This window comes from Calonectris borealis, chromosome 15 (assembly GCF_964195595.1).
Source record: "Calonectris borealis chromosome 15, bCalBor7.hap1.2, whole genome shotgun sequence".
Classification (NCBI taxonomy): Eukaryota; Metazoa; Chordata; class Aves; order Procellariiformes; family Procellariidae; genus Calonectris; species Calonectris borealis.
In genome coordinates, this window is record NC_134326.1 from 23,427,099 (window position 1) to 23,449,611 (window position 22,513).

Genomic DNA, 22,513 nt, shown 5'->3' on the forward strand with positions numbered 1-22,513 from the left:
TCCAACAGCTGCTCTGCGTCAGGAGTGCCTTCTTCCCTCTCTCTGTTTGCTTGTTTTAGCCCAAAAAATGCCTGGGCAGCTCCTCAGAGCAGCTTAATGTCCACCCAACGCTAAATCAGCCCTGAGGATTCATCTCCAGAGTGCTGTAGGAGCAAGGCCTCCGTCTTCACAGATGAAAAATTGAGTGGATGTTGCTGAAACAATCACCGCCCTGCCCACCCCCCTCGGTTAGCGGCCTGTCCTCCTCGCTGCCTCTCTCGCCGCCCCCATTTCCCACCGGGGAGGGTGTAATGGATCCCAGGCCCAGGCGGGGCCCCGCCGTGAGGAAACCACCCCAGCCCGGAACGACATTTCCCAGTGGGCCGCGCGGCGGAAGCGGGTGTGACGTCATGGCCGCGCGGCACGCGGCGCCCCCAGGCTGCGCCGAGCGGGCCGCGCCATGGCGGCGGACGGCCGCGGGGGGCGGGAGCTGCTCGCCCTCATCCATCAGCACTTGCTCCGCGGCGGCTACGCCCGGGCGGCCCGCGAGCTCCAGGCGCAGACCGGGCAGGTAACGGGCAACAAGGCCCGGGCTGGGGGTGGCAGCGGGGCCTTGGGGCGGCCGGCCCCGGAGCACGGGCCTCGGCGGGGTCGGAGGGCCCGGTCCCCCTTGCTCCCTCACCGCCCTGGGGTGCCGGGCCCGCAGGTCCACGCCGGCCCGTGCTGGACCCACGTGCTGGCCCGGCCCCGAGCGGGTCCCCCCGGTGCCCACGGACTGGCCCGGCCCCGACCCGGCCGGGGAGAAGGGCTGAGGCCGGCAGCCCGCCGGATAAAGCCGTCCCGTACTGGGGGGCAGCTGCTCCCCGGACACGCGCTCCTGCGGGTGAAGTCCCGCCGGTGCCGCCGGTGGGGGGACGCGGCCCTGAGTGCAGCGGCACGGGCCGCCGGCGGGGAGGGGGTCTTTACTGGCGGCCTGTGTGCGGAGAGGACACGTTCCCGCTTTCCTGGGGATTCCTGGGAAGGCCTCTGCAGTCTCTAGTTCTGTTTGGTGGTCGCATCCTGAAACGGGGCTGATGCCTGACTTGTGTTCCCTCTACTTTCACAGAAATTGCTCCCTTCCCTCTCGACCTCTCTCGAGGACATCTTTACCCACTGGGAAAAGTAAGTCGAAGGAGGAAATTACTGTCAAATAGATTCCAGACTGTGTTAACATCCAGGCTGCATGGCACGTGTGACCTTTATTTGCTGGCATTTCCCATTGTCAGAGTATTTCCGATGATAACTGTGCTCAGCAGACTTTCCTCCTAGCTTCTGGTTTCAGACCAAATCGTTTCAGATGTTAAAGATTACTTTGGTTTAAAATTTCCTGAGCTTGGAGATAAGTTGTTACTCTGGTTTTTAACAGCTGATGCTCTTCTTGCCGCTTGGGGTTAATACTGGAGCATTGTGGGGCTCAGAGTCATGCTTTACTGGCAAAAATCTTCTCCCCGATTCTGTTTCACTTTCTTTTTAAAGCCACGTGCTTTGCAGGAATATTGACCCAAGAACAGAGAATTTGAGCAGATGCTGAAATGCCAAGGGTCTTACAGGGACTTAAACCTTGGCACAGATCACGTATCTTCTGACTCGGAGGAAGTCTCTTGGTTTTAGCATGTTCTTTCAAGCCCTTACATGTTCAGCCCGCCGCCTTCCTGCATAGTTATTCTACTGAGTACCCTATGTGAAGGTCTGCAGTGTGGAGGCTTCCCATCTGTGGGCAGCCATGACATTTGCACTGCTCGCTTTGTTTTGATGCTGAAGTGCAGCGCTGCAGAGGGAGGCCTGGTGGCAACCACAGAGCCGGATTATCAGGGAATCAGTGGAGCTGAGCTTCCTTGCCCATGTTGAGGAGCGCTGCAGTGAAGATGCTTCTCAGTGTGGCCGTGCCGGCAGTCTTGGGAAGTGGGTGTTTGCTTCAAAGATGTCTTCTGCTAGAACATCTCGTGCCTTGACGCTACCCCGATTGTAGCTCTTGTGTCTCCATGATTTTCTTACTTGAGCAGGAGAAAGACTGGATCTAGGGGAGGATGTAGCAGTGTAGAAACAGGCTTGCAGTTCCTCCCTCTAACGATTTATTGCTCTCTTGAGTATTGATGGTGACCTTTCTCTGTGCTAGTTATCCTGGGTGCTACAGCAAACTCTTCCAGATGCTGTTACTTTTAAGGGTTGGGGGGCGGCAGGGCACTTGCATCACGTTTAATTCCTTTTTCTCTAGCATCACCCTTACATTGTGGTCCCACCCCAGAGGTACACGTTTTATTCCTGGTCCCCTGAGTTATGCCTGGTTTGGAGTCACAATAAGGGATGTACTGACCAGTAGTTTTGTTTATCCAGAAAGTGCCCTGCCTAGCTGGAGTGCTCTCATGTGATTGAGCTGTGATTCTCGTGTCTTGTCGCTTCATAAGCTTTTGGCCTGAAAATGCCTTTCCTCCGACTGCGCTGCGGCTCTTGCCTATCTAACTGAGGCCGTCCTTGATGCTCTCCTTCAGAAACTCTTTCAAAGTGAACTTAACAGTTGAGACTTTCAGTTACTTAAGAGTGGCTTCCCTCCAGGACTATGTTTAATCTCGTTTAGTCTAAGAGGAGGCTGGGAGGGGGCAGAAGGGTGCCTGGGTGCAGGGGGAAGCTGGACCAGCTCAGCCTCAGGAGCAGCTGGAGCCCTGCAGCCCACAAACGCTCCAGGCTGCTATAGGGCCAGTGCCTGTGGGCACCACTCTTTTCCCCCATGCAGTATCCCTGAGCGCCTGGTCACTCACGACGAATTCTCACAGCAGTCTCTGTTGTGCTGTCAGCTGCCACTGTATCAGGAAGGCATTGGTGTGTCGTAGCTGCCTGTGTGGCTTGCCCTATTATTTTATTTGAAGGGATTATTACAGTAGTTCACAGCACTTTGTAACAGCAAATGTGCCTTCAGCCTAGCCTGCTTGCAAATAACTTGCTGTTACAGCTATGCTACTGAAACACTCATAATAAGCACGATCTTTACTGGCCAAATCATTAAACTAACCTTATTTTTAAATTAGATGAACAAATAAAATAAGCTAAACTGGCACCAAAGCAAGGGTTTTTTCACCTCTGATAATTGTGGGTGTCTCAGGGCTTTTACCAACATAGAAGTACTGCATGTGTGAATCACACATAGACGTGTGCCCAGCCAATGTTATCCTCGTAATAACGCAAATGTATTACCCATATTTTCATTTGAAAATTAATGATAACTTTAGCCACATCTATTCTGCTGGTACAGGTAGGGTTCAGAGTCTGGAAACATCTTTTTCCAGCGTAATGTTTTAACCCAATTGAACAGCTTAAGTGTTTAATGCTCGTCTGTGGCCTCTTCCTCCCTTCCTTTCAACACATCTGAAGGTGCAGCCACTTCCTTTCTTAAATCTCTCTGCAACCTGACTTTTCTGTCGTTTTGGCCTCTGAGCCCAAGTTCAAATGGCTTTTGCAGCCTTTAGATTCACTTCTCATGGAATACCAAGACCTCTTAGGGGATCACTGCCCTAACCCTGAGTCTGCATTTATTGACTGTCTGGCTATAGCTACCTCCTGGAGATGGAATTTGTTCTGTAGGATGCCTTTGCTCTATGGTGAGCACTAGCCTGACCAAATACGTTTTTACTTCTCTGCTAAAGGAAGAAAGACTCTGCCTAGGACACAGGAAAAAAGTCTGTGTTCAGTATCTCCTCTGAGTATTGCAAGGATATGTTGTTCTCAGGAGTTGCCCAAGGAGGATTGGAGATGTCCCTTGCAGGTTAGAGAAGTATTTCTCCCACCCCCTTAGGAGCTGTAGAGGAATGACACTGCGTGTCCTTAGGCTGGAGCCTGACCTGAGAGTGGATGAATAATTGTATTCCAATTTGTTCAAGATACTTTTTCCCCATTTTGATGCAAATTCTGTCCCCTCAGAACTCCCTCGAACTCCAGGAGAAGAAAGGTGAGTGATGAGGAGGCAGCCATCCCAGAAAAGATCAGAGTTCCTGATCCCGTGAGCAGCTCTGAGAGCTCAGAGAAGGAAGAGGATGAGAAAGAGAAGGCGAAAGCTTTAAACAGTAAGTAGCCTTTCATGTCCCTGGAGTTGACAGAGTAGGACTGGAGGCTTGTGTAGGAGCAGCCTGACTTGCTTGGCTAGAGAAAATGCTTGTAAAGTGATGGCTATTCCCTTGTGCTCTTAGAAAAACAGGACAACTAATTTAACATCCCCTTCTCATGTGGAGTTTCTGAGGAGCACAGATGTCTGCTGAAGCTAGAAAAAACCTGTTATGATTCATTGGGAAGGGATGGGTGTTGTCAGTTGAATAAAGCCTTGGGAACCTAACGCTGCCCACTGTGGAGCACCTTCTGGTTGGTCCCAGGTGTGTATTGGGCCAGCAAAGGTAGGCCTGTTTCCTGGATGAAGGAAGGCCTTGTTAGTTGGTCTGGAAAGCCAGTGCCCTCTGTCTCTGGTGGGGTGCAGCTGATGTGGGAGGCATCGGCTTGCATAGTCTAACAAAAACCCACGTGTCTGATACGTTTTGGCTCAGCCTTGTCTGCTGTAGACAGCCTTTGGAAATATGCAGGTCTTGGCAAGTTCCTTGTCTTGGTGGTGGGGAGAATGGGGTGGAGGAGCAAAGCACTTGCCGGTTGCAAGGACAGCGACGGTGGTGTTGGGGCAGGTGTGGAGATGGGCCTGCTGGGGCCTTCCTGCAAACCAGAGGCCATCTTGATATAAGATACGCGCTCACATGATTTCTCGGGCTCTCTTCTGTGCAGCAGCCAGCCTTTCCCTGGCCACGAACTCAGGAGTGAATGTAGAAAGCAGTGAAGATGATGACTCCTCGTCAGAAGAGGAGACACCAGCTGGAAAAGGTGCAATTACGGTAAGGCAGTTCTCTTGGCTTTGAAGGCTGATAGTACTCTGAGGCCAGGACTTGTTGGCATGTGTAGAATTGTGGGCTGGGGTGCTGGCATAAGCCTTTTCTTACATATCTGTCCCCCAAGTGCTTCCCTAAAGAGCTTTATGGCTTGCCCAGCTGCCAGATTGCTGTTTAAGGTGTGTGTGTCCAATTTAGCCCCTTATCTGTTTATAGGCTTCTGATTTCTTTTACTTCCTGTAGGTGACACCAGCTGTGGTGAGTGACAAAGCTGCCAACTCCCTTCATTCTCCTAACAAACCCACTGCCCCAGCAGGCAAAGCAGCAGCGCTCTCTGCTGCAAGCAGAACTGTGGTCTCAAATAAGCAGCAGCCCAATGCGCCAGCTGCATCTGCAGCTCCGGCCAAGGCTGGGCAGAAACTGCCTGGTCCTGGGAAGCCCGGACATGCCGCTGCAGCCGCGGCCAAAGTAGGTCAAAGCAAAGCACCAGTAACGACCAAAGCACCGGAAAGCTCCAGCAGCAGCAGCAGCTCCTCATCAGAGAGTGAGGAGGAAAAAAAGACGCCGACTGTGAAGGCCCCAGCCCCCAAAGTGGGTAAGGAGCCTGCGGGGTGCGGTAAATGCATGTGTGGTCCAACTTTGCTGCAAATCAAGTCTGAGCCATGCCTTCAGCATGTTCCTTTCAGCTCCCTTGCTGGAAAGCTCAGTGATGCTTGTTCCTTGGGGAGGCTGCGAGAATACTGCAAAGCAGCCAGCCCTGGAGCTCTGTGGGATGAATCCAGCATGCTTGCTCCCATTTCAAGCAGCAGATTCTGTGCTAAGATGTCTGTCTGGCAGCACAAACACTAAGGGGTTGAAGATAACAGTGTAGCTTATCTGGAGAAGATGCAATACTAATACTGCAGATGCTTTCAGCTGTTTGGAAAGGCACTGCAGCATATTCTTTTTATTCCCAATTGCAAGGTGATTGTTTTTGGGTTTTGAAGTCGTTAGGGAAATCTTTTTACTGCTTTGAAGTGTGTGTGTTGCGGGGGGGAGTGAGGAATAGATTGTAGAAGCTCTGAAAATGATCCTTCTCTTGGCTCTTTTCCAGAGGAGGTCCAACCAGGCTGGGTGCCCCTGCAGGGAACTGTGTGTGGCTGGGCAGCTCCCCGTAGGGTCAGAGCGTGGCCAGGAAGGATTTCCCATCTCTGCGCTCGGGGGAATGGTGTTTGTAGGCCAGTGTTTGTCTGGAGAAGCTGTTCCCAGCAGGCCACTGATGCTTTCAGCAGGGCTGGGCCCTCTTCCCTGCAAATCCCCTTAGCCCTCTCTGCGGCTTGTTTTGTTTTCCTGACTTCAAAAACCACATTAACATCATGCTCTGGGAGCTCAGAGCAGGCAGCAGCTGTGACATCTCGTTGCTTGTGTTTCAGAGCTGAAGCATGCAGCTGGGGCTGCTGAGAGCAGCAGTGAGGAATCAAGTGAAGAGACATCCTCTGAGGAGGAGCTTGCAACTCCAGCGGTCCAGGTAACCTTTCCAACCCAGGGTCCTTGTCTCTAGGAAATCACTTCCCTTCCCTTGAAGGAGAGAGGAAATGCTGCAGTGCTGTAGTCTGACAACACCCCCTTCCCTAGATGTGTGAGATCCCCAAACCTAAGACCAAGAAACACATGTGTGGCTGAGAGCCCCACTAACCCCTGTCAGCATCAACCATTCCATCCCAGTTCCTCCTAGTGCCTGAAGTTGAGGGAGATCCTTTGATCTGTAGGAGGTGATTGGTGTGCAATTCCACAGATGTAGTCAGGCAGTCCGTGGAGAAAGTGGCGTGCTTCAGATACTTCACAGCCCGTGGGTCTGAACAAGCCTATCCTGGCCAAAGTTAGCAAGGTAGCCTTCTTTACAACAGATTCCATGCAGTTACAGCTTTCAGCTGGTTTCTTCTGAGATGTTACCTGATTCTCCTGTTCCCTTTTGTTCCCTCTGTTCCCAGGCAAAACCAGCTGTGAAAACAGTGCAGGTTAATGCAGCACCTGTGAAAAGTGCACCTGCTGCTCCAGTGTCCCTCAAGAAGAATGCAGTGAGGCAAACGGCACTGGCACCAAACCAGTCCAAACCCACATCCACAACGGTTCCTGGGGCTGCAAAGCCCAATGACACATCAGAGAGCAGCGACTCATCAGACAGCGAAGATGAGGAACCTCCATCGGTAACCCAAGTGCGTCTATCTGAGATTCTGTGTCTCTTTGCACGCCTCTCCAGGGGTAGGAATTGCAGTGAAAAGAAAATTTTGTAAATGCATGTAGTGTATAGCAAAGTCATGTTGGGGATGGGAGGAAAGAGGCATGGGGTGTTTAAAGGCACCCCAATATCTTTGCTCTGAGCTTTAATCAAGCCATTGTGCCTTTCTTAAAAAAAAAAAAAAATCCATCAATACTTTTAAATAAAAAAAACCAGCAATTTTTTTTCTCACCTGAAGAGGAAAATTGTCGTGGTTGAATTTGCCTCTCAACTATGAATTGCAATAATAGTGTCTAATTTGTCAAACAATAGTGCAGCTTAGTTTCCCTGCTGTGGAGAGGTGCAAAGTTCTGCAGTGTACCTCACTGGAGGGGACTGGTAGTATCATCAGGCTGATGAAAAAAATATCTGGTCTTGCTTTCTCATCTTGGGAGACTATCCCCACACAGCTAGATGAAAGGATGCCTTGTGTCCTGCCAGTTGCTAATCTTCCCTCCCCATTTGCCTTTCCCAGGGGGCTCTGAAATCTCTTCCCTTGATTACAGTCTGAGCAAATGAATTATGCTGCTGTGGGATTTGCCTTGTTTCACGCTGTTCTTGTCTTGTCCAGACAAAGCCACCTCCAAAATCCTCCCAGGCCATCCCATCCCCAGTGAAACCTACACCAGCAGCATCACTCACTGGCAGAGCAGCTCCAGCAAAAACACTTCCACTGTCCCAAGGGAAGCCAGCACCAAAACCAGCAGTGCCAAAGCAGGCCAAAACCACACTGGGAAGGACTGCTGCTCCTACGAAGCCTGCTGAAAGTACAAAGACAGTGGAGAGCTCCGACTCCTCAGTCAGTGAAGAGGAGGATCTCCCTGTGCCTGTCAGCCAGAAGGTAGGTGATACCGCATTCAGCTCAGTGCTAAGGGATGGGATATGCAAGACAATTGTTTAGCCCTTAAATGCTACTACTGATCTCCTTGAAACACCAGTAGCATGTAGTATGTTGTATCTCAGTTCCTGAGAGACGAAGATCTATCTTTCTATTTGGAAACAAGTGGAGCCTAACTCTTCTCACCCAGCCATACTAGAGGAGGGTGAGGGGTAACCTATTTGATACCAACTGTTTCAGTCCACTCATGCCTTGCCCCTCTGGAGTGGGCCTTGTGTGCGGGGTCACAGATAGCTTGGTCTTGACTCTCCTGTGAGGGTTTGTTTACACCTCTTGAGAGAAGGACCATGAACTCAGACTGGACTCAGACTTAGGTGGCTGAACTCATAGGGAAACAAATCCCTTCCTGAGAGCATCCTTAGGCACTTTGTCTGGAGACCTTCTGCATTGACTCTGAGCTGCAGGGTCCTTTGGAAAGTGCCCTGAAAGCAGCGTTTTGGAGATGGCAGCTATTACTGTGAGGGAGGAAGGGAAGCCGGGGGCAGAGCCTCACGTGTCCTTGCAAGAAGGCTCTTTGTCAACACGTCCTTTCACTATTGACAAGCAGGAGCCGGAGAGGCTCTGCATTTTTGTCTTTATAGCCTTGGTCTGCTAAGGTGGGTGGAGGGGGATGTATCTCTGACAGTTGGCTCTGTGCTGCTCTCTTTCTGCGTGATTATATGTGAAGATTCAGCTCTGGGTGGCAGGAACAGCTATTCTGATAGTTGTGCCATGGGGTTCCACTGTAAAGCTATCGAGACTCGTCTGTTCTAGCAGGGTTGTAGGTGAAGGACATGCTGGGGTAGGTTTGTTTTCCCCCAGTGTTGATTTGAAGCTGGCAGCAGCAGGTACCCATCTTGTCGATGGCTGTTTAACCACTTCAGCATCTTCCCTCTTGCAAACTGGTGATTACCCCTGAACAGCCACAGTCAGCAAGGGCGAGCTTGTCATCGAGGGAGCTCTATTTTTGCCAAACAGGCTGTTTCTTCCTGTGTTAGTAGCCTACAGTCAGAGACCACGAGTGAAGCCTGAAGATAAACCATTAGGCTTAGCTGTGTCCACAGTCCTGTCCTCCCAGTCAAACTCTTCTTAGCTCATCCTCACCATCTGCTACTTGGGCATATGCTAACCACTGACTTACTGTATCCTGCAACTTCCTCTGGGTTCTGTGCAAGATCCAAACAGATAGAGAGTGTTGGAAGCTGCTTCAGCTTTCCCTGTGGGGGTGGATTAGCACAATTAAAATGAACATCATGCTTAAATTGAAGTGCTTAATTGGTATGTTTACCCATGAAGACTCAGGAATATTTAGTCAAATAAGTTGACAAGGTGTTTGCATATTTTGGGGGGGAAGGATGGTGATGGGGACAGTTTGGATTGACCTTGAAGATGCTGTGAGCTGCTTTTCTTTTGGAACTGCTAATTCTGCTCTGCCTCCTCTTTCCTGGATGTTTTTGGCCAGAGACGGCTCTCGAGCCCTCTATGGACAGGCTTTGGCTTCTGCTTACCAGGACTGGGCATGAGATGCACATGCATGCGTATGTTGGGAACCTGTGTCTTCTTTGAGCATCCCAGGAAAACGCATGCAGGCTGCACTGGTAGAAGTTGCGCCTGCAGGTTTTTATCTTGGACCTCAGGCCCTGTGGAGGGAGGCCAAATCTCCCAAGAGATGGAGAGTCTCTTTCCCTCCCTGAACCCTGTCTCCGGTCCCTTGCAGGTGACAGTTGTACCTTTGCTGTGTCGTGACACAGCTGAGATACTGGTCCCAGTCCTGATACGCTGATGGTGCTTCTGTGGTGCACAGCCAGCAATGGATTGCAATTGTTACAACGTGCTCAGCGCACGTGGCTCAGTGTTGCTTCTCCCTCTTGTCATGCAGCACTGCATGATGCAAATGGACCCAGTGGAGTCGCAGATGGGTTGTGCGGGAGCTGAGTCATCACACTTGTACTGAGCCGCAAGCCACTCCTGGTTTGGGGACTGGAGAGGGAGCAGGAAAAATTATTTCCTCTTGAATTATTTTCCTCTTCTCTGAGTTACTTCAGTACCTGTGACTTAAGTTGTCAGAAGCTCTCGGCCTGTGTTACCCTGCTCCCTGGGTGTAACTCAGCCCCTCTGCTGGCCTGATTCCACCTTGGGCCACGCCATAGGATGTGGTGGCTGTCAGCCATCTGGCAGTGACTGAGATGAGGTGGATGGAGGGACCTTGGCCTCCTCCCCGGAAGATCCAAGGAGTCCCTAGGCTGTGTAAAGCTTACGGTGGTTTCTCTGTGGACGCTGTTATGTTCTTTCTGTATCAAGATGCCTCTGTACGGCAGCTCTTTCCCAACCTCTTGCTAAGTTAGGAAGTGAAGTAGCCCTTATGCCGTGCATCCGAGTAGGGGTAGAAGCCAGTCCCGTTGCTATGAAGGTCTTAAAAGTGAGCAAGTGGGTTCTTACCTCTGTAGACTCTTCCCTTGCACAGCAGTGCTTGGGACTGAGAGGGAGAGGAGCTAGCGCATTGAAGTAGAGCATGCAAATTCTTGTGTCTGCTTCAAGTAGTTCTCTCTCTTCAGCATTGCAAATCTGGCCTCTCTCCTGGAGATGGTGACTCACTGGTATCAAAACAAAACAGACAAGTGAGATTTGCAATCCCCCGTTCCCCAAGCGCTTGTGGAGGTTTCTGTTTCTCTAAGCAGAGTCAAAATGTGCTTGGCTTGTTCGAAGAGCTGTTCTGTAATGGGATAAACATGTAGATGCTGTTGTCTGTTTAGTGTTTGGCTTGGAGATGATAAACACTGCCCCAGTGGCAGCCTTTGGTGGGGCTGTGCCAGGAAGCACGGTAAGATCTGTCCTCCCGGGAGGCTGCTAGGCTTGTGCTCTGGGCTGCTGGCCAGGAGCAGCCCCTGACTGGGCTGGCACTGCTGAAGTCCTCCTGGTCCCCTGCTGCGGGCTGAGAGGGTATCGCTGCGTTAGCAGCATGGCAGCGTTGGGAGAGGGGGGTGGCAGGGGCTGTGCAGCCGGGCAGGAGTCTCTCTCACCTTCTTGCAGGAGACCTGGAGACATAGCGCTGAAGTGGGCTGCCGTCACGTGCAAGTTGGATGGGGTCTGCCTGCCCTGGCAAACATGATGTACTCTTTGGCAGAGCAGCCCGGAGATGAGTGATGAGTGGAGTAAACTGAGTGGGTGCAGAGCACTGCGAGCCTGGAGAATTATCTGCAGGTGGTGAAGTTACCAGATCTCTCAGCAAGCGTTCTCTCTCCTTCTCCACTGCTGGCCTTCAGCAGCATGCAAGAGGGGTGTCTGCAGCCCTCAGCCCAAGCCGAGAGAGGGGCTGGGAAGAGATCGTCTCACCTGGCAGTTGTGTATCTGGTGCTGTGATAACTGTGGCTTCTTAGTGCTGACACACTAGTTGCTTGGGGCAGTGGCTCGTGGCCTGTCCTGGGTCATCAGTGTGTTGACGGGTGCTGTAGAAAGGCACAGCCCAAGTGAGTTGCAGGGCTTTTTTGTTGTCTGGAGACTTTTAAATTCTTAGACCTGTTGACAGATCAGTTTCTAAGGTGCTCAATCATATCTTGGGTTCCCAGTCTGCCTCTCCCTGCCCTCCGTGTTCCCAAACGTTTGTGTCAGCCCTGTGTCTATGCTGAGCTCTCCAGCAGCTCTAGGATGTAGCTGCTCTGATACTGTCTCTGAATCTTGCAAGTGTTTTGGCACAAGGCTTCCCAGCTCCTACTGATTTCCCAGGCTGGGGGGAGGTCGTGCTTAAATGAGAGGCTTCCTTGGAATGGAGGTCTCGGGGCTGCAGTGCTTCTCCTGCCCTCAGGCTCCTGTCCAGCCAATGTCTCAGCCTCAATAAGGAATTGCTGTTCTGAGCTTATGAGCACTGTTAGCCCTACATGCTTGTGCAGTAAAATGCGCTCTGGCTTCCTGTCAAAAGCATATTGCTAAATACAGTGGTATGTCTCTTCAGCAGCTCAGTCCAGGCAGTAACTGAAGCCCCTTCCAATCTTGACATGCCAAGGATAGAGTGAGTGTTAGTAACAGCAGTGTTAGGGTAAAACAAAACCCAGCTTGAGCTGAAACTGCACTTAAACTCCTAAACAACACCTGTACTAATACCACATTTCTGGGCCTGTGTTTCTTTTTTGTTAGAGGTTAACAGAACAGCCTGGGCCTGTTCCCAACCTAAGCCAGGCTGCTAAAGCTGGGTTGCCTGAAAAAGCAGTGGGAAGCACCTTGAAAAGCCAGGCCTCAGAAAGTGGGAGCAGTGACTCGTCTGACAGCGAAGAGGAGCGCCCTGTGACACAGACACAGCCTTTGCAGGCTGGTAAGTCTCCTTATAGTGGCCAGGATCCCTCACCTGTATCCTCCTGAGTTTCCTTCTTTCCCCTGCACATGGAACGGCCGAGCCTGTTGTGATAGCTCCTGCTCTGGAGAGCCACAGAGAGCAACTCTTTCTCATGGTCACAATCTCTTATGCTTTACCTGCAGTGAAAACCAATGCTGTGCCCCAGCCAACAAATGTGAAGAAGGCACCAGTTCCAGCACCAGCGCCAACCCCTCCACCTGTGGACAGCAGTGATGATTCCAGCGAGGAGTCAGATTCAGAGGAAGAAATAGTCCCCCCTTCACAGGTAAGGAGCCGCCGACCCGCCGGGTGTGGACGCTGTTAGTCCTGCATGCTCAGCAGGTCTCAGGACTTGCGAGGTGGTAGTTGGGTGGGTGATGAGCGGTGCAGAGAGGAGCCCTCCCGTTGGCTGGGTCAGGTTTTATTGGTGGCATCCCTGGGTCTCGCTGACCCTGGCTCTGGGTGCACGTCTCGGTCGCAGCAAACTTGCAGTGTGTGAGAGCAGTGGAGGGTGTGAATGTTTTGGCAGGAACATGAGTAGACACACGAGCCCAGACCTCCTCTGGGACTCTGTCCCCTTTGCCCTACTCCAGGGAATTAGACTGGAAAAGCAGCCAAATCATAGAATAGTTTGGGTTGGAAGGGACCTTTAAAGGTCATCTAGTCCAGCCCCCCTGCCGTGGGCAGGGACATCTTCAACTCGATCAGGTTGCTCAGAACCCCGTCCAACCTGACCTTGAATGTTTCCAGGGATGGGGCATCTACCACCTCCCTGGACAAGCTGTTCCAGTGTTTTACCATCCTCATTGTAAAAAATTTCTTCCTTATATCTAGTCTAAATCTACCCTCTTTTAGTTAAACCTTGTCCTGTTGCAACAGGACCTGCTGAAAAGTTTGTCCCTATCTTTCTTATAAGCCCCCTTTAAGTACTGAAAGGCCGCAATAAGGTCTCCCCGAAGCCTTCTCTTCTCCAGGCTGAATAACCCCAGCTCTCTCAGCCTTTCTTCATAGGAGAGGTGATCCATCCCCCTGATCGTTTTCGTGGCCCTCCTCTGGACCCACTCCAACAAGTCCATGTCTGTCTTGTGCTGAGGGCTCCAGAGCTGGACGCAGTACTGCAGGTGGGGTCTCACCAGAGCAGAGTAGAGGGGCAGAATTACCTCCCTCGACCACCTGGCCATGCTGCTTTTGATGCGGCCCAGGATATGGTTGGCTTTCTGGTCCTGCTACCTTTCAGCTGGAGGAGCCAGACCTCTGCCTTGGAGAAGGGAGGTGACCCCCATATCTGTGTAGAGACACTGCTGAGTGTCATGGAGCTGATCTGAGCTCTCTCACCTGAGCCTCTTCATGTCATGTCTCTTCATGTCTTCATGCCAGTCCCACAGGGCCATGGCTGAGCTCCCTAGGGCCTCAGCTGCCTTGGTGTGAAGTTGGCTTGGGTGTCTCTGCACCTCTGCTGCAGTTTGAGCCCAAGAAAGAGACCACGTGAAGAAGCCTTGACTGAGGAACGTGGCTGCCGTTCCTACATGGTGCTGGCTTGGCTGGTACTCTGAGCTACTTAGTGGCCAAGTGTGCTTCTTGTCCCACACATATGCGTCCCCTGTCTGGCCAGTGCCCTTGCTGGGAGAGGGGGACTGTGTGCACTCAAGAAAACCCTTCCCCATGTTGTCCTGATGCTGTGGCCAGTGGAAAGGCTGTCTCCCCCAGCTGGTAGGCAGGCAGCCAGCCTGAGCAGTCCTTGATTAAAGCATGTTTATAGTACCAAGATTGTATAAAATAATGCAGTTGCTGTAACTAACTTGAGCTCTGTGCAAGACGGCTGAGAGCTCACGTCGGATTGGCGGCTCTCTGCATGGTGGAGCGTTGCCTTCCTTTCTGAAGACCAGATGTTGTGTGAGGGAAATGTCAGCCCACAAAGGCCCAGCTTGTCAGAGATGTGGAGAGCAAGGGCTGCTCACGTAGCCTCATTTGTAACACAAACCAGGAGGCTGAGCACTCCTTCGTGCTCCTGCTCCCTCCTCTGCTGGCATTTGTGTCTTGGACCTGATGTCAATGTCCCTTGGCTCTTCTATTTTTAACCCCTCTTATGTTTAGTTTGATGGGAGGTTTCAAATGTGAGGCAACAAAATTGCTTCCTGTTAATTTACTCTCTAATCTGTGGCTTGCTTATGTACCTGAAGGCAGATTTGCCCTGTGGTTGGTGTCTTTACTTTATCTCTGTTGCCGGTTAACTCTCGATGTGTGATTTTTAGAGAGTAGGAGACATCCTGGAGTCCAAGTGCCCATTTTGCAAAGTAGGGTTTGCAACTGCAGTCTTGTTGGTGCTGCAGTGGATAAGGATCTCACAGCCTGCAAGCGCATCACATTTTGTCTGCCTGCCCTCGGAATGGGTGCCTTTGGGGCACTGAGCTAATGCTTTAGGCACTCCCAGGTGCTGGCCCTCACTTTTCTGTTCCTGGCTGTGCCAGAAGCCCTGCCCAGAGGCTCATAAGAGACAGAGCTGGCCTGTAAAGGAGGGAAAAAAAATAAATATGAGCCTTGGTGCTGTGCTGAAAATGATGGACGGGCTCAGGAGTTAGTGGTGGATTGGTGTATGCTTCTGTTTCTTTTCCCCCCAAGTTGTGCTCTATCCTGATTTTCTTTCTCATCTATTTTAGAGTCTGTCCCAGCAGAATGTCAAAGCAACCAAGGTTTTGAGCACAGTGGCTGCCAAGGCTAATGCCACACTGCCTTCGGGGAAGGGGATAAAAGCGTCTGCTGTCCCTCCAGTTAGCAGAGTGTCTGAGAGCTCAAGTAGTGATTCGTCGGAGCACGATGTGCTGGCAGGAGAGGTAATGACGGAGGAGACTAAAGTGGGCAGCTTCACTGGGGAGAATGGGCAGATGGGTGTGCTGGAGTCTGAGGCTGGTGCTGTGTCCCCAGCTGAGGGAGCATGTTCATGGAGGGAGGGAGAGGGGGCCGCTCTGTTTAACCACTGTTACCGCACCATAAGGTGAGGCAGATGAGCAGAGAGTAGCCCTGGTACCTTTGCTGTTCCTGCCTCCCAGCTGGCTGGCAGGTTTCTTCCTTCTTTTGTGATAGCAGTGCTCTGTACAATCAGGAGTTGTCTGCTTGGCCACAGCTGCCTGCTTCATCTGTGGGCTGGGGAAAGATGGGGGTCTCTGCACCCTGCGTGAGAGATTCTTGGGCTAACCTTGATAGGAACTGGAGCAGTACAGCTGAAAAAGAGTCAAGGTGGTCCCAGCCCATCTGCTCTGGGCTGCTTCTTAATAGTTCATGGGCATAAGCAGTTATTCCTCCTTCTAGATGCATTTCATCTTCCTCTCCCTAGGACCCCACTCCTCCTTGCCTCAAGCAAACGGTTCCTGTGGGAAAAGCTCCTCCAGCCGATGCTGCTGCCCCACAAGCTGCTTCGCTCCTGGGAAGTCCCACCACCAAGTCGAGGAAGCCAGGCCTGCAGCCAGCACAGGACACCAGGCTGAGCCAGGCTGTGCCGCCCACCCGGGCAGAGAAGACCTCGGACTGTAGCAGTTCCTCAGACAGTGATGAGGGGGAGATGCCCAAGCAGCCCCCCAAACCTGGTCAGTTCTCCCAAGAAGATGCTGTCAGTGCTGCTGGCCAGGCTAGGGTGGGAACAGTGTTTTGTTACCCCGTGGGAGGTGTGTCACCTTCACGTAGTGGTTGGAGAGGGGTTCCTCCTCTCCAGCTTGGCAGAGCACTCCCCTTTCTTTGAAGGCGGAAGACCTTTTGGTGGCAGTAACTGTGCTGGGTAGGTGAGCTTAACCCTAGGCAGCAGTGGTGTGTTTAATGGGATGAACTCTGCTCCTCCAGCAGGCTCGCTGCAGAAACCAGGAGGGACCCAGCCAGCCCACAGCTCCTCCTCGGAGTCCAGTGAGGAGGAGGAGGCAGCTTCGCAGGTATGGTACCTGAGCAGGCTGGGATCCTCTCAGGTCTTGCAGCTGGCTCCTAAGTAGGACAGAGAGAGGGTTGAATTCTCAGCCATAGCAAACAGGGTGCTGAGTAGGTTTGCCAGCACAGAAGTGGGGGCTCCCCAGCGCAGTGCTGTGAGCAGGGTCTTTTGGTGGGGGCAGAGAGAGGCTTTTGAACCTGGAATGCTTCTCCAGGCAGCTGGGCCTTGGGTTCAGGGCTCTTGGTGCCTTCCCCAGGGGAAGGGATGGGAGGTGGTGCCTTGCAAGGGTTAAACGAGGAGAATCGGTGCACAGTGCCAATAGCAGCAGGACTTTTTTCCCCACTTTTATTTGTAACTTAACCCGTGCCCAAGCTGTTAAATTCCCTTTGTAAGTAACGTGCAGGGCGTGCAGCGCATCTGCAGTGCATTAGCTGTGCGTGGGTGCATGCTAATAGCCAGGAGATTCCCCCAAGCCCGCTTTACTGGTCGAGAACAAAGAGGAGACCCTCTCGCCATCAGCTTTGCTGCTGTAAGCTCAGACAGCGTCTGTCAGTGCTCGCCGCTTTTCCTGACATCCCTGGCCTCTCTGCAGGGCTGGCTGAGTGGTGCAGGATCACTCAGCGGGTGGCCAAAGGTGGGCCCTTCACTTGGAGTATGGGGGCAATAGCAGGAGAGACAGATCTGCATGCCTGGTGTGTGGGAAGCTACCCTGCTGTGACTCCTCAGTGTGTCTGTGCTGTTTCAGTCCCTCCTCACAGGCTATCTGGGCCTCTCCAGGACCCCAGCAGCACCCCAGGCACCAAAGACGGTTCCCCCCCAGCCTGCAGGCAAAGCGGGGCAAGGGAAAGCAGCCGTGACTGCTGCAAACTCCCTCTCCAAGGCCTCCGTGAAAGCAGCCCCAGCTGACAGCTCCAGCAACAGCAGTGACACCGACACAGACGTCAACCAGGTGGCTGCAAACCACAAAGCAGGTGGGTCTCCTTCGGCAAGGTCAGGAATCTGCTTGGCTCAGGAGCAAAGTCGTGCTGGCATGGGAGGGTGACACTGGGAGGGGGCCTGTTCCCAGCGTGTCTCCACCACAGAGCCTAGCAGTGTGGAGTGCTGCTGCCGTCTGCTGGCTTCCCCTGGTCACGACACAGCCCTGTTCTCCTTGAATGCCCCCCTGCGCGCTGGCTGGCTTGTGAGGCTCTGTGCCTTTGCCTCTTCCAAGTTCTGTTTAACTGCAATAATTAATGCAATTAATGGGAGTAGGTAGGGCTCTCCCTAAAACCTATGCCCACTGCATTGGTGTGCTGCGGTAGTGATGGCTCCTAGGGAACCTTTAAACATTGACTGAAGAACATCTGCTCTACAGTGCTGGTATTCAAGCCTCCCCTTTGTCTTCCTGGGCTCTGTAGCATGTCTGGAGGGCAGAGGAGAGGAAGCAAGTGGGAAGACCTATGGAGAAAGGAAATGTCCTGCCATTTCACTATCGCCCTGGTGTGTTGGCAAATTGTAAAACTCGGAGCTGGAAGCTGCTTCTGCTCTGGTGTGACCCTTGCACCTTCAGATGAGGTCTGATCTGGCTGTGAGCTCTGGCCCGCTCCAGAGGCTCAAGTGAGTCTGTTGGCTGCTTCTGCACATCATTAAGTTGTGCAAAGGGCTGTTGAGCAGGTCAGAACTATATATAGGTTCAAGAAGGCCCAGATGCTGGGGGACAGGCCATTGGTGAGGGTTAAACATGGCGGTGTGCATACCCCCTCCGCCTTGGGAAGTCCCTGGCTTACTGAGGGTGGTGTCCTGGGGAAGGACTGCTCTATTTATGCTCACCCATCTTGTGCTACAGTTTTCTCTAGTCCCTATTCTTCATGGATGTGGCCAAAGCTGTTGTAATCCACTTCCCTCACCAGATACCTGATCGTGGGCTGGGGCATCTTTCTCTGGCTCTGCTGTAGTTGGGATGAACAGCAGGTTTTGCTTTTGGGCGGAGAACTGGGTGCTCCTCTTCAAATGCATATTTCCACCCTCCAGTAACTCTATAGTGGTCTATGTAACGAATGCTCCCTGAGTTGTCTTCTCTCTCGTCACTGTTTCTGCAGAAAACAACCTCCCTCCAGGGCAGAAAGTCACAGGAGCCTCCAGCAAAGAGAAGGTGGCAGGAAAAATGGAGCCAGGTCATGCCAGCCTCAAACCTTCCCCAGTCAAGAAAGCCTTGGCTGTGAAAGAGAATGATGTTGGGGCAAAAGGGGCGCAAGTGACCCCAGCATCATATGCACTGTTCTCCATCCCACAATCAGAGGAGTCAACCTCGGGGAGCGAAACCGAGGTCACCACAGCTGCCAAAGTTCCTGCAGTGCAAACACTGGAAGGGTTGGAAGAGAAGAAGAAGAAGAAAAAGGAGAAAAAAGAAAAGAAGGAAAAGAAGAAATCTTCCTCCACGGCAGACAAGGCTGTGAAAACATCTAAGAGCAAAGACAAAGAGAATAAGAAGCAGAAAACATCTCAGAAGCGGAAACTGCCAGGAGAGGATGGGGCTGTTGGGCAGCCCAAGGAGAAGAAGCGGAAAGGGCAAGCTAACGAAGAAGTACCCAAAAAGAAAAAGAAGAAAGCAGCTGGTGACCTGGAGAAGTTGCCAGGCAGCAAGGAAAAGAAAAAATCAGCTAAAAGTAAGAATCCCTCACTTGGGGCTGGATTTGCAGTAGGTTCTTGCAGCTGATGCACGTTCAGCCTCTGAAGGCTGGGCCTTGTAAGTAGCACCCACTTTCCTGTTAGCTTCCTGCTTGACTGCTTCCCTCTCGGCCCACCCAAAGCCAATGCCAGATTTTTAACACCCCACTTCAGTGTTTTTCTGCAGTCTCAGCACCAGGTCGTGTTGCAGACAGGAAGTGGGGCCCTCCTGCCCCTGTCCTGTGTCTGGTACAGTGGGAATTGTGCCGATCCTTACTGCTCGCAGAGCAAGCTGATGTCCCTGTGCATCTTCTGTGGCATGACCTGTCCCTCCAGGATTTTCTCCTTTCCTGGCCTTTATCCTGGCTGGAAGCAGCTGTCTAGCTGAGGGCTGGCAGAGGGTTGAGGTGGGTCTGAGGCCTCTTTGCCTGCCTTGTGTGGCCGGCCTGCCTGCATTGAGCTTGGGAGAGTTCTCGCTAGTTGTAAGCTATGAGACCTGTGTTCGGCCCGCTGTACTCTGCGTGGTGCCCTGCTCTGTGTCTGCAGTGCAGAACACCTCTGCTCACCCAGCTGGCTGCCCTGGCTCCTCTGTGGCAAACGTGATGTGTGCTGGCAGAGAGCTAAGGGTGAAATGTGGCTGGGGATGGCAGGCAGAAGGTCCCTGACGTGCTGTGGGCATGGCAGAGGAAGCCCAGCGTTCACATGCGCAGGGCTTTGCGTTAGTCAGAGCTTCCTGAACATGGCCCCTTGCTGCCAGCCTCTTTAAAAGAGATCAGCCTCGAAATCCGTGCTGTCTTCTGCCATGTCAGCCACTGCTGTTTCCCATGGGGCGGCAGTGCCCCTTCCTGACCCTGCCTGATCAGTGTGTGTGCTGCAACATGGTGAGCAGCTCATTCAAGAGATTTGACTCGGGGCTATTACTGCTGCTTTCAAACCCATGGAGAAAGAGGATGGTACTAGCCTCCTGCTCATTGCTCCCAATTAAGGGTGGTTCCTGCTCTGTTTGTTGCTCTAATGTAAAGGCAATTTTTTTTCTTTGTGGTGCAGACTGCATTTGCAAATCAGAGCTGGTTCTGTGCTGGATCTTGTAGGCTTTTTTTTTTTTTAAAAAAAAAAAGGGCGGGGGGAGATGGAATGGATGGGCCAGATCTGCTGAGGTTTCTCTTCCGCAGAGATGCAGCCCTTCATTCTGGGGGAGACAGACTTGTCCGGCAGCTCTTGTATGGGCTATTGCACAGGGGTGAGCTGGAGCCTCTGGGAGCACTTGTGCTGAGCTGAACTTTGTGTCCGTCCTGTGTTAGTAGCTCCCCTCGCTCTGATTTCTGGCATGTGCCCAGCTACTCCAGCGCTGAAGTGGGTTCCTCGGAGTGGGTGGGCAGCGGGAGGTGGGAAGAAGGGAATCCTATGTAATTCTGCCCACATGTATGTGTGGATGGTGGGATCAAACTGCTCTGGCTCAAAGGTACTGGAGAAACAGCCCTGGGCACAGCTGCTTTGTGGCAGGGCTCTGCCCTCACCCAGAGTTACTGCCCTGGAAAGCTTGCTCAGGTTTGGATGTGATCAAGAACTTACTGGAGATGCTCCCACCGCTCTTCGTGCCCCTCTCACAGGCTGGCAGTACCAGAGTCCCTCTCCTAGTTGACTTTTCTTTCCCTCTCCCAGAAAAAAAGACTGGAAAAGAAAAGAAGAAGAGCAAAAAGATGTCTTTGGAAGGGGAGCTGATAGCAGATGGCTCTGCTGAGGTTCACAAGAAGAAGAAGGTATGTGCAAGACCCTGGGATGGGGTACCATGGGGAGAGCTGTTCCAAACTGTGGTTGCAACACTCGTTCCTGCAGCACGCCAGGCTGGAGAGGATCAGAGACGTGTCCTGGCCTTGCTGGCAGTACAGAGGAGGCTGCAGTTAATTGTGGCTAGTCTTGAGACAGCCTGACCTTTGGTTGTTTAGGATTGGAGTGGCTTGAAGAAGGGCTTGTTTCTGTACTGCTCCCCCAGGAGATATCCCTTTCCCTGGAAGGGTCTAACCCAGGAGCCCTTTTGGTGGCAGAACCTGCCCAAGGAGTAAGCGCTCTTCTTCAGTTGTCTATTCATCTAGTTGTTTTCAGCAGAAACTGGAGCTCCTGAGGGCTTAGCAGGCCACTGCATCCCATCCCAAGGGCTAGGAAAGGGGGCAGAGGGAGACTATAGGATATTCCTCATTTATGGATATGTCCCTGTAGAGATGGCAGCCAAGAAGCCTCTGTGGCTTGTGGCTCTGCTGGGTCCTTCATGTTTGTGGTGCAGATGATACTTACTTATTTTTCACCCTTTTCTTTTTAGAAGAAGAAAACAGCTGAGCCTGAAGGATTGTGAGAAGGTACATGGCCTGTGGGGACTATCAGTTGGGACCTCTGAACGGCGGTAACCTTGGCCAAATTCAGTACTCCTGGGCCAGTCTTGGGAAGACAGTGTGCCCTCTAAACACCCACTGAGTCAGCCTGGCCTTAGATTAGAGGGCCAGGGAGTGGAGCGGTGTAAGGAAAAGTCATGCAGCAGTGCGCTGGCTTCTCTGGATGTGTTTGACCTCAACTCTTTAGCTGCTGAGAACTGGATGTCCAGCCTGGACGTTGCTGTCCTCTGTCATCAGCAGAGATAAGCGGCCTCTGGCAGTGTCTGTCTGTCCCTGCTCGTCATAGGGAGCTTGGAAAAGTAATGTGGATTAGATGGTGGTGATGTAGCCACCTGGAAGTGGACCAGATGACTCTGCCCTTGCTCTGCTCAGCTGTAAGGCTGTTCTCCTCCTCCCCATCCCTAACTCTTTTAACTCCTCTCCCCAAAGGTACCGCATCCCTGTGATTAAGGATTTATGGGTGAAGATCAAACAGAAGAGAGGAAAAGGAAGCTCATCAGGAGAATTCCAACTTTTTTTTAAATAATAATTTATAACTTCTTTTAACTGTGACTTTTAGAGCAGAGCGGCGTAACTTTCTGCCTCCTCCTGCCCTGCTGGGGCTCAGAGACATGTTTATTGCCCCTCCTGACGGCTCGCCTGTTGCACAAGAACTGAACTGACGGAGCAGTTTGACCAGAGAAGAGCCAGCTTGCGTAAACTGCTTTCCTCCTAGTTGACACCCAGCCATCTCTTTCTCACCACAGAGCTATATTTTTAAGAGGAACCTTTACGTTTTTTTTTTCTCTTTCCCCTTCTGTGATTTGTGGTGTCAGTCCTTTTGCTACTATGGAAGAGAGCTCTTGGGTTTACTTTTTATTCTAACACTGACGGCAGTGATTATCATGTCCCTGGAGTTGCACTGAACAGCTGTGTCCAGCAGCTGTTCTTGGCCAAGGCGGCGTAATTTTTTGTGGGTTTTTTTTTTTATGGAATACAAAATAAAAAAAGAACAGAGAGATTTTGCTTCAGCTGCTTTCAAGGGAGGAAGGGAGGTGAGAAGCCCTTTGGTTCAGGGACCAAACCCAGGCAGGGAGGCAGGGCAGGTGCCGGGGCTGAGCCCAGGTCGGGGCTCAGCCGTCTCTGGAGGATGTTGCAGGTAGGAGGGCAGAGCCCAGTTGCCACCCAGCTTCATAGGCACCGCTTCAACCCCTGGGGAAAAATTAATTGCTTTCTGCCTGTTCCCTGAGGAAGAA

The 22,513-nt window shown here is 52.1% G+C and overlaps 1 protein-coding gene across 6 annotated transcripts; it reads left to right on the forward strand.

The window, feature by feature from the left end:
• The first annotated feature begins 395 nt into the window (after positions 1-395).
• TCOF1 (treacle ribosome biogenesis factor 1) lies at positions 396-22,272 on the forward strand. 6 transcript variants are annotated; one of them, XR_012676061.1, is made up of 18 exons: positions 397-550; positions 1,085-1,140; positions 3,931-4,073; positions 4,774-4,880; positions 5,118-5,469; positions 6,287-6,381; positions 6,845-7,069; positions 7,703-7,972; positions 12,140-12,314; positions 12,479-12,621; positions 14,993-15,166; positions 15,667-15,916; positions 16,167-16,252; positions 16,991-17,216; positions 18,324-18,970; positions 20,554-20,651; positions 21,209-21,245; positions 21,708-22,272. XR_012676061.1 is itself a non-coding variant. In XM_075164770.1 (18 exons), the coding sequence occupies exons 1-17, from the start codon at positions 440-442 to the stop codon at positions 21,239-21,241; spliced, it is 3,111 nt and encodes a 1,036-aa protein (XP_075020871.1). In that variant the 5' UTR covers positions 397-439; the 3' UTR covers positions 21,242-21,245; positions 21,708-22,272. The 6 variants fall into 6 exon arrangements, 5 of the variants coding, with proteins under 5 accessions (XP_075020875.1, XP_075020876.1, XP_075020871.1 ...); XM_075164770.1 differs by having other exon boundaries at positions 18,324-18,890; XM_075164771.1 differs by having other exon boundaries at positions 16,170-16,252; positions 18,324-18,890.
• Positions 22,273-22,513: the final 241 nt, after the last annotated feature.

What these genes read in the sequence shown, in the direction of transcription:
- TCOF1 (XM_075164770.1), top strand. Translation starts at nt 440, where the DNA reads ATGGCGGCGGACGGCCGCGGGGGGCGGGAGCTGCTCGCCCTCATCCAT. An exon ending in AACCTCCATCGGTAACCCAA is followed by an intron (nt 7,070 to 7,702) that starts GTGCGTCTATCT and finishes TGTCTTGTCCAG; the next exon opens with ACAAAGCCACCTCCAAAATC. An exon ending in GGCTGCAAACCACAAAGCAG is followed by an intron (nt 17,217 to 18,323) that starts GTGGGTCTCCTT and finishes CTGTTTCTGCAG; the next exon opens with AAAACAACCTCCCTCCAGGG.